This window comes from Cryptomeria japonica, chromosome 3, assembly GCF_030272615.1.
Source record: "Cryptomeria japonica chromosome 3, Sugi_1.0, whole genome shotgun sequence".
Classification (NCBI taxonomy): domain Eukaryota; kingdom Viridiplantae; phylum Streptophyta; class Pinopsida; order Cupressales; family Cupressaceae; genus Cryptomeria; species Cryptomeria japonica.
Window position 1 is genome coordinate 662,700,585 of NC_081407.1, and position 11,153 is coordinate 662,711,737.

At 36.0% G+C, this 11,153-nt stretch overlaps 1 protein-coding gene and 1 non-coding gene across 2 annotated transcripts in view; one reads left to right on the forward strand and one right to left on the reverse strand.

Moving 5' to 3' along the window:
• Window positions 1-10,736, forward strand: part of LOC131068409 (probable ethanolamine kinase) — a 55,270-nt gene extending 44,534 nt beyond the window's left edge. The window contains exons 8-11 of the mRNA XM_058003596.2: window positions 7,016-7,121; window positions 7,306-7,372; window positions 10,129-10,221; window positions 10,332-10,736. Of these exons, the coding sequence (XP_057859579.1) occupies window positions 7,016-7,121; window positions 7,306-7,372; window positions 10,129-10,221; window positions 10,332-10,454 (389 nt within the window). The 3' untranslated portion in view covers window positions 10,455-10,736. The remainder of the gene's footprint in view (window positions 1-7,015; window positions 7,122-7,305; window positions 7,373-10,128; window positions 10,222-10,331) is intronic.
• TRNAT-AGU (transfer RNA threonine (anticodon AGU)) lies at window positions 5,631-5,702 on the reverse strand. The gene has a single exon. It is a non-coding gene; the product is annotated as a tRNA-Thr (tRNA).
• Window positions 10,737-11,153: the final 417 nt, after the last annotated feature.

Sequence of the window (11,153 nt, forward strand, 5' to 3'; positions counted from 1 at the left end):
TCAATTCTCAATTCAATGTGCAAGATATATTCTAGTTATATTTTCTTGATCTATGTATTATCTATTTATATGATGAATCTAATTATCTTCTTAGTATGGCAGGTGAGAGGAGCATTTATTAATCTCTATATCCTATCTCACGAATGCCACTCAATATAAGTATATAACAAATGGGGCACGGTCAAGCAATGCCTTGATCGGTCATGAATGATCAAGACATTACTTGATCGTGCCTTTTTGTTTATACTAACAAATGCATGTTCAACGTAAATGCCAATCGGTGTGGGAGTATTATTATAACCGAAGTCTATCGGTGTTTGCTCAATGCTAACAGCCGATAGTTATCGGTGTGTTAGCCTTGACAACCGATAACTATCGGTGTAGACTAACACATCGATAACTATCGGCGACCTTTATATTGCCACCCGATATATTATATGCAACCCGATATAATATATGCAACCCGATATATATTAATCGGTGTTTTTCATTAATCATTTAGTTATCATTATTTATGTTTAATCGATATACATTTAAATACAAGATTTATTAGATCGATGAACATGAGCAAAATACATAGTATGATTATCAATAGGTTGTTTATATGCAAATGTAGAATGGCTATCAAAGATGAATTAATTGCTTGAAGGTTTTTTTTATCATAGTTAATCGATATGATAAATGATTGAATGAGAGACTTCATTTATCTCTCATTCAATCATTTATCTTACCGAAGCTATCATGCATTAACAAGGCTCCCTCTGAAGCAGAAATATCAGTCTCCCTTTGAAGTTGAAAAGACCACGATCCAGGAATATGACTATCCTGAGATTAGAACAAAAAACTCCTTGCAGTCTGCTCCCTCTCACTGGGAGAGCCATCTTGTCTCAAAATTAATATCTTCAGTGTTGTAGCGATCAAAACATAGCCCATATAACACCAAACAATGAACAAGCAACCCTCCCAGAATCCTGAGGCCTCCTATGAGGGAGACGGCCTCAAACTTGGCTCTGATACCATGTTAATGATAGAACCAAAAAGGTAAGACACAAAAATCTGAAACTTAGAAAATCTCACAAGAACAAGATACAGAGAATTTTATCCTGGGGAAACCCTCCACCTGAGGGTGAAAAACCCAGCCACACCAAAAATCAAACTTTATTATTGGCACAAATCTGATACAATGCTTTCACTTTGACAATCAACAGTATAAGCTAAAAACCTTTTGAAAAATGATGGCTTCTACCATATATACGACATATAACCTTTCTATATTATGAAAGGATCACACGTTAATTGAACACAGAGATAATACAAAAAGACCAATGAAGATGCAACGATTTTGAAGAAGATATCGTTTCCCCAAAAAAAAAACTGCTCTACGAATAATCACCAACACATATATATAAATTGTCCTTAAGAATTTCACCACTCACCGACAACCTACAAAACGCTCCTCTTAAAGAAGAACAAGTTCATGAAATAGATAACTCGAGACGGAGAAAGGCGGAAAGCTAAGACGCCATAAACTCGGCGACAGTTACAAAGTAAATTGTAACTCCTGCACCGACATGAGCCACATAGACGAAGACACAAATGAACACTGACGAAAGCCACAAGGATGTAGACACGAAAGAATCTCTTCCCGGAAGGAATTCAAAGAGAATAGGAGAAGAACTGTCAGAGACATGAAGCATCCAAAGGTGTGCAATCAAGAAGTGCGGAGACAGATATGAAAAGAACCGCTGCTAGCAAGGGTGCATGTCGGTGATGGTGACAAGGAATTCGATACACAAACAACTACATAGAAGAAACTGGTAGATCACAAGGAAGTCGAACAACTGAAGACAATAGCACAACCATCGCAGGTAAATGAAATCTCTTGCGGCTACAAATATTAACATTGAATCGGTGATCACCTGTACAACATTTGAGGGCCCAACCTCCTCTATGGCATTTCTCAAAATGATAAATTGGAAGTCTGCATCCTTACACTTCCTTGAACAATCCATGACTTCGAGAAAATAAGAACCAGCGGGGTATGTGAGTATGATATCAATGAATGACCAATATCTAACATCTGTCCACCCATCCATCACAATAGAGCAATTTGTTCTCATCCAAGTTTTCCTCATATCCTCCATTAGCACATTAAACTCGGAATACTCTTTGTCTAGGAGGGTAGTGCGTAGCTTATGATCTCCGGGGGGATATGAATGAGGGACCAATAGTGGCTACATCTCTTATCTTTTGTTTGAAGTAAGAGGAATGGGCCATATGAAATGGGATGACATGAGCAAAAAAGAATTTGGCAACTGAACTAGCTGTCTAATTGAACCCTGATGATTTTGAGTGAAGAGTAACAATAAACTCTAGGAATCTAAGGCATTTTAATGAATGAACTCATAAATCTTGATTGATCCAAGTTTGAGTTGGCTTATTGAAGTGCCATTAGTGCATAGCAAAACCATGAAATATAAATAAGGACAGGTTTTAAGACTTTGCAAAATCTATTTTTTGATTAGATCTATGATCCTGATGAAGGATAGCACAGTCCTCTGTGGTGGGGCTTGAATTCAAGAGAGGCATGAGGCCTTGGTACTTATAAAGATTCATTCCACTGAAATTATGTTTTGAATTGATTCAGGAAGATAAATCATGAAGGCCTAAAGATGCAAGATGGGCAAGCACCTTAATTGAAAGAAGACCCAAGTAACAAGACCCTACTCAGTTATATTAAGACTGATCTAAGCCCCGAATTCTGTTTTGTTAAGTAAGGGAATGTCATCATAATGAGTCAAGCTACTCATGGAAGGTGTAAACCTAATTGCTATCTAACTGAGCATGATGGCTAGAGTTATATTGAAAAAATGCAGAGTATGGGCATGTAGTAGCCTCCTAATCTGACATTGGAAAAAAAAATTGGTTGGGAAATTTTTGGGTTGTCACTTCTCAAAATTGCAGGCCAAAGAATGTTAAAGTTAAAGCATCCAACTCCAGCATTGATTAAAAGATACATTCAAACAAATAAATTTTGACAGTTTTGAAAGAAGGTAGTTTATATCTGAAAAAAGTTTAATTCATGTTGTGAAGTGTTGATATCTTTATGTTTTTTATTTGGTTTAGGCAGCCTCCGCTTCAGTCATTACATGGTCCCCAGGTTGCTGGTATAGAAAACCATGATGCTACAGTAAATACAATGTGTACACAAAAGTATAATATTCACAGTAGAACTCAGTAATGCACACATGCAACTGAAGCATAAGATTATATTATTGATACATTAATGTGTGCATAAGTTTTTACCGAACTACTATTATCACACTTAACTTCTTAAGGCAATGATGACATTGATTATTAGGCATAATATGCATGGATATATAGGAGGAATAAAAGTAATGTAGTGACATGTTGGGAAGATAGTTCTGCACCTTACAGTCTAGCCTAAAGCTCTTACATCACCTGCTGGAGCATTCAACTTATTGTAATTCCTTTTGAATGGTTCTCTTCTCAATTAAGAAAAGGGATTAGTCCTTAAAAAACTAGGATGACACAGTTGTGTTTTGGCATTATGACACCTATATGACATTATATACACATTGTAAGTGTAACCGTTTATTCTTTTGATTTCTCTATACACAAAAGATGCTTGCAGCCATCCTTGTGGTTTATGGTGTTTAGTTTTGCATTATAGGAATTACTTTTCACCATTACCAAATTTATTATTTTTGCTCATTCCGGAATGACTGATCAAACCCTCTGCTGTGCGATGCAGCTAAGAACAAGGTCCAACCATTTTTTCTCCAAGTTCATATATTTTTCTTGGCATTTGTAAAATAGTTTTAAAATCATTTTTTTAAAGTCAAAATGGCTACCTTCTGCATAGTTCAATATGGCCAAGAACCAGGTCCAGCCACTTGTTGCCTTTTGCTTACTGTAATATGGTCAAGAACCAGGCACAATCATTGATGAAAGTTTTTTTTTTTTTCGTGGCACTTGTAATATATCTTAAGAGTTAAGAATCACTTTTTGAAATTGATTTGGTTGCATTTTTCTTTTTCATATGCAAAAGATTTGGCATCATTCTTCTGATGTGTATGTCAAAAAAATATTTCACCTTTTTCAACTCTTGATTCCTCCCTTATCCTGCCCCAAACCCAAGTCTGTAATATCTCCTGCTCATATATGACTGAAAGTGTGCAAGGAATATCAACAAACAATTGTCTCTTAACCTTCGATCTGCTGTTCAAAGGTATTAGTCTGTATAACCTGCGTGTTATGCGGTTTTCTGGACTACTGTATAATCTTGCGTGTTATGCAGTTTTGACTGATATAATACTTCAGACTTATTATGATAGCATTAACTTCGACTTACAATCAAATGATGACTTGAAAAAGCTACTAAGCAACATGATAACCCTCTAGGATGGATGTGCCATTGTTCTGATGCAAAATATATGAACAAAATGTACACCTACAGCTGACTGATATTTTGACAAACAGTTGGCATACGATCATATAACAACATGAGAATGAGATGCAACCTTATCTCTCTTTTATTTAGAAACAATAGGCTGATTACAATGTCCAAACAAGGGCCAAGACTCTTGGCTATTCAACAATAACTTTCAGAATGTCTGAAGACAAATAGCAGCCATGAATTCATGCATACAATCTGAAATACAATGAAATCTTAATGCCAAATGAACCTGGATAATATTGCCTAGGTCTGAGATTGAAGAAGCAAGCAATATCTTGTCTTTTGACCCTCTCCTTGGCCAAGTCAAATTATTTTCCCAAATCACCCCTGCTGCAGATGAAGATGATAGTGATTAATTATTTGCAGCTCCTTGGACTCCTTTCAAGCCATAAATATCATTGTTGAACTCCACATAGGTTGGCGCTTCAATCATATGTTGACTTCGATGCCAAAGCAAGAAGATATAAGCCAAATCGTGGGAAATGGAGGTCTGAGTCGAACTTGCTTCAGATCTGAAATGTCACCTGTAACCACCTTGTTTCACCTTCAAAAAGCCCCTAGATGAATCGCCTAGTCTTCTCCTGATATGTAGATGCAAGTGGGGATCACAATGAGCCCTTGTGATTCAAAATCATGGTATCCCACAGGCTGATGGTAATCTGAAGTTATCTGAGAATAAACTCAGAAATGAGCAGGTGCTAACAACTCCTTGAAACAATTAGAATCATTAAGCATTCACAAATGTTGAGACATGGACCAGCTAGGACTCGAACCTAGGACCTTCCATACGCTGCTGGAGTGCTCTACCACTGAGCTACTGGCCCCTCTTGGACCAGTCCATCGTCGGTCCGGGTGTGGCTTATTTCCAACACCAACACCCCCCCTTAAGCCACACCTCTCGTGTGCTTGGGGCTCCTAGCCTGGACCTGGCTTTGATACCATGTTGAGACATGGACCAGCTAGGACTCGAACCTAGGACCTTCCATATGCTGCTGGAGTGCTCTACCACTGAGCTACTGGCCCCTCTTGGACCAGTCCATCGTCGGTCCGGGTGTGGCTTATTTCCAACACCAACAAACCCCCCTAAGCCACACCTCTCGTGTGCTTGGGGCTCCTAGCCTGGACCTTGCTCTGATACCATGTTGAGACATGGACCAGCTAGGACTCGAACCTAGGACCTTCCATACACTACTGGAGTGCTCTACCACTGAGCTACTGGCCCCTCTTGGACCAGTTCATCGTCGGCCCGGGTGTGGCTTGTTTCCAACACCAACAACAAAGTCATCAACCCCTTCTCAAAATCGAACTTAAGCAAGGTTGGCCCTTGGCCACAATTCAAACACAAATGAGATGATTGAAGTATCACCTCCTCAAATGCAACCCTTCAGGAGATCTTTCACTCCCTCAGTTATGCTATCAATGGGAGTTTTTGTTCCCAAAGACAAAGATCTGCAGAAACCCCTTGGCTCCACAAACTCAATCAATACCAAAATCAATTCCCGGCTGCCTTGAAGCTCAACTAGATGTCCCTTTATACTTTTTCAGTCCATCTCTAGAAGCTTCTAGAAATGATATTAAAATAATATTATTTCACTTAAGTGATGTTATGATATAATATTTAATTAAGTCATTTTATTAAATTAATTAAATATAAAGTCATCTTTTAATTTTAATTTATTTGATAACTTTATAAATAATTAATTTAATACTATTAATTAAAATAATTAATTAAGCTATCCTTTAAGAAATATCAATAATTTGGACAACTTAACTAATTAAATTAATTAATTATTTTTCCTCCGAAAATGGGGACATTACAAAGTCGCACACTAAAATTCCCTTCAAGTAATAATATTTTGAAATTCATTATTAAATACAAGAAAATACAAAAAGAAAAAGCTATAAATTATAAACTAGCAGACGTGGCATTTTCTTGCACATTAATGAAGTGCACAAAGTCAAAATATAGATCAGAAAATTTGAATTCATTCATTTAGATTTTTTCTTGGGACACATTTTTGTGGCAATTAAGATCTGGAAAAGGTATGATTAAAGTAGGATTGTAGAAGCATGGTGTCACTGGCTCACTAATATAATCACGGGATTTTTTATTCTGGTTCCCGATAGATAATAAGTAATTGCATATAAGATATTTATATTATCAAACATTGGATGGAAATCTTTTTAGTTTTACCATGCTCCTTCCCACTTTTATGTCTACTATGCTTGTGAGCTTTTTCCTCTACCTTGTTCTCAACTGGTATCACTGCAGGACTGTGGCACATCAGTTCAAACCTAATTTATGTTTCTAGCATATCACGTGGGATATTTCTTTCTCCTTTTGGCATTGCATCAATTTACTCATTTTATTTTGTACAGTACACACGGAAAATACTGAATTTTATAAAACAAGGGAAGGGGCATATATGGGCTTAGTAGGAGATATACTCATGAATGGGCACATCTATGCTTGTTGCTGTGACAGACAATCTTTTAAAATACTGTTTAACTTATTCTATTCCTTTTTTTATCCAGACAAGCTTTACTTGATTGATTTTGAGTATGGATCTTACAACTTTCGAGGATACGACATCGGAAATCATTTTAATGAATATGCTGGATTTGAATGTGACTATAATTTGTAAGTCGTACTTTTGGTTCCCAAATGCAAAAATGGTGCCCGGTAATTTATAGTAGGAAAATTAGCCAGTGTTGTCAGTCTCTGAAGAACAAAAAAGAGATTTATTAATGAGAAGATTGATGGGGTTTGGTTCTAGCACATCCATGAATATACCTAATAGCACATTTTTTTTTTTTTTTTGCAGATATCCTGATAAGGATTCCCAGTATCATTTCTTTCGACATTATTTATCACCGGATGATCCTGAATCGGTATGATCAAACTAAATTTGCTTGTGGATATTTCTGATGTTCTCTGCAATGTAGATTTCTTGAAACACAAATTGTCTCTGAACAGTTGGAAATGATCAGATCATACTTTTAGTCTTATGCAGAAGTGAATGCCAATTAGTAGATGGGTACCTGTTATGAATTATAAGACCAATTAATCATTATTGTTGATTTTATGATTGGACTGATAACAAAGAACATAAAACAATAAACACAATACACATAACACAGTAGTACCCTGGGAAAACCTCCCTCTTGGAGGTGAAAAACCCAGCAACAATTATCTCAGTTTATATTAGATCAAACACAGTAGCACAATTACAACATTCCCATGCTTGGGCAGACTTATCTGAAATGCTATGACCTTGACAATCCTTCAAATGCAGATCGCTGTCACTGTAACTTCATTCAGCAGCACTGAAGGATGTTTGCTCAGCTTGGAATACAAGTTCGCCAGCCTTTAGACAGATTCAGGAACCCTCGGTGATTTGCTGATTGCAGAGATAGGAAATTCGCTGATTGTATTGATTGTGATTCGCTGCCACTGAGATAGTTCGCTGGTTCCTAGGAATGAATCGCTGCCTCAAGTAGATAGTTTGCTGGTCTTGGAAGGATGATTCGCATAAGGCTAGCAGTGCTTAAAATGAAGATGATACATTGTGTAGAATGAATCTTGTTTATATACAAGATTCATGTTCAAGTCTTCCAAGTTGGCCTTAACCAATTCCCTTTATTTTACATATTGCAATTTGCACTTTTGGCGCCCAAATTGGGGCCTACATAACTTGCAAGTTGTGACACGTTTCCTTTTGGGCCCAGCCCTATTAGACATGAAATGCTTAACCACACGTTACATTTGGGCCCAGCCCTATAGACATAAATTGCTTAACCACACGTTACATTTGGGCCCAGCCCTATAGACATAAATCGCTTAACCTTATTACAATAAGATAATATTTTAATTACCACAAGGCAACATTAAAATGTGATCCGAACTAGCTAACCATTTCAACAATTATGACCTTCAGCAATCATTAATAAGAGATATGTGTTCAAATGGCCATAGATTTGTGAAATAAATATGAAATCATTATTAAGAGATTTTCTGTAATTATGAAATCATTATAAAGAGGTTGGGGTTTAAATGCCCATAGACCTGTGAAATAAATATGACATGCCTCTCTCTTTCTCGAAAGCAAATCATGTAAGTGGAAATGACTTAGAATTATAGACCATGCAATCAGATAGCAAAAGACACATACCAGAAAGACAAATAAAAAACTTAGCCTTGAAGATACAGAGAAATCTACATCACTGCTTGGCATCAGAGATTACTGTGGTTTTCCAATTCAAGATGGTCCTTTGATTTATATATTTGTTTGTTTTTCCTTCTATGGAAAAATATTCAACTCCGCTTTATATTTGTGATAAGGAGCTTGTATTTTATATTATGAATTACAACCTTATACCAAACAGGTCAGGTCATGGATCGGATCAGTGGTTTTTATCAGGTATACAACTGAAAGCTAAATTTGACTGCAAACTATAAGCCACATTTTCAACAAAGACAGCTAGCATCATCTGTTGCCTTTTGCTTTCAATTTTTGAATTCTTGTTTTCTTCTTCTGGAGCACCCGTTTTTTCTGTCAGAATTTTGAGCCAAAATCAGCTTCTGTTAAAAAAACAATTGGTATGTATCTCTCCCTTGTAGTTGCTAAATCTTCTTCTTTTGCCCGCAGTTCTGCCTCTTTGCTTGAAGTTGTCTTTATGGAGGGTTTTTTACGTGATTTGTTTTTCAGAATTGCCTTTGCATCTCCAACCTATTGTTTTCTACAATCAAGGAAAAGGTTTTGTTGCCTTTCATGGTTCTTTGGGTCAGATTCCTTTTTCAAATTCTCAAACATTGTTGTTTGAATACCATTATTCTCTAAGTTTCCGGTACAGGAGTACAGATTGCAGGGGGACAGCTATCATACAAGAAAAACATAAATGAAGATATTTTAAAGTTATTATTGTTAAACATTAAAAATAAAAGAAGAATAACAGTAATAACAAATCGAATTTTATAGGAGAAACTGCTAAACATCTTTGAACATCGTAAAGAGTGAAACTCAAAAAACAATGATATCTATGACATTGAACATTGAGGAATGAATATTCATCATTGATCAATGAACAATAAACATTAAAAAATTAAACCCAAAATTAAATATGACTGAAATTCTAAATAGGGATGGCTGTTTGTTTTAAAATATCAATGATCGTGAAAATAAATGGTTGAAATATGACTGATTTTTTAGTTTATTTTATAAATTTCTGCTTTTTTTGAAATTTTCTTTTTAAAGAAACATTTAAGATTTGTGATATACCCTTTACATTTCTAGCTGATTCCCAAACACCCCTTAAGACAGGAAACATCCTGGGATATGAAAATATTTTCCTAAAACACCCCTTACATGTAAGAAAATAAATCAGACTAAAAGGGCACGTGGGAGGATGCTCCTCTCCACATGCCTGGAATGTCCAGGATATTCTGGACAGTTACAGAGAGCAGGGACACAATGTTAGTTAAAAGACACAGAATGATGATGCTAACTCACAACACTTTGGAAGCATTTATTTATTAGCTGTTACGTAGTTTGGAATGTTCAATAATGATAATCCACAGAATATTGCTCTGTAGGTGGAACAAAACAGTCATTCAACTAAAGATGAATGTGATTGAAATTTTTTTCCAGGTGTCGGAATCTGAGTTGGAAGCAATTTATATTGAGACAAATTGTTATGCTCTTGCCTCACATTTATACTGGGCATTCTGGGCAATAGTTCAGGTAAAATTTTCAATATATTGATCTCATGTTTAAGGGAAGTGATTTTTTTATTTATTTTCAAAATTTTACGATTGTATGCTACGAGTAACATCTTCAATCTTGATGTACAGGCTAAGTATTCTCCAATAGACTTTGATTACTTAGGTTACTACTTTCTGCGCTACAATGAATACAAAAAGCAAAAGGATTTGTGCATATCTATTGCACAGCCATTTCTTTTAAACCTCCATTGAGGGTCTATCTTCACGTCAGTGTTCATCTTTCCTCTTCATTCCTCTTCATTTTGATTCCATATGTATGTTGGAATTAAGTATGAGTTAATACCTCCTTTTGAGGTTATTCCTTTACATGCGATGGACACAACTTTGACTACAGGTCTTTGATGGCCTTGTATCATATGCTATTGTAATTCTTTTTACAAGTGTGAAAAGTTCAAAGTTGTAGAATTCTTCAGAATGATGGTGCAAAAGGCCATCTTAAATATTCAAGTCTTATAAATATTATGTTTGCTTCAATATATCTCTTTATTTAAATTTTGTCAGTTTTGTGGACGAGCAGGCTGAAATAGGAATCATTCCTTCACCATGAAATGTTTATATTTTCTTAATCTTGTACATGACAGATTTGCAATGGTTTAACTTGGGCTTTAACATGCCTTATGAACAAGAGCATAGATGATCAAAGATTGAAACTGTGGAAACTCCATTTACACGATGACATGGGAAAATATCTCATTTCATTTCCAACATAACATTCACATATTGTTCATCTGATTTTTTCAAGATTGGTCTCCCCTAGTGCCTAATTTTAACATTTGAGCCTTGAGGAGCAGACAACCTTGAGGACAACTACAAGTGAAAAATTCTTCTCGGGCTACTTCTGTTGCTTCGAGACAAGTGGTAACATAGTGCGGACTTAATTTTTTTATGGCA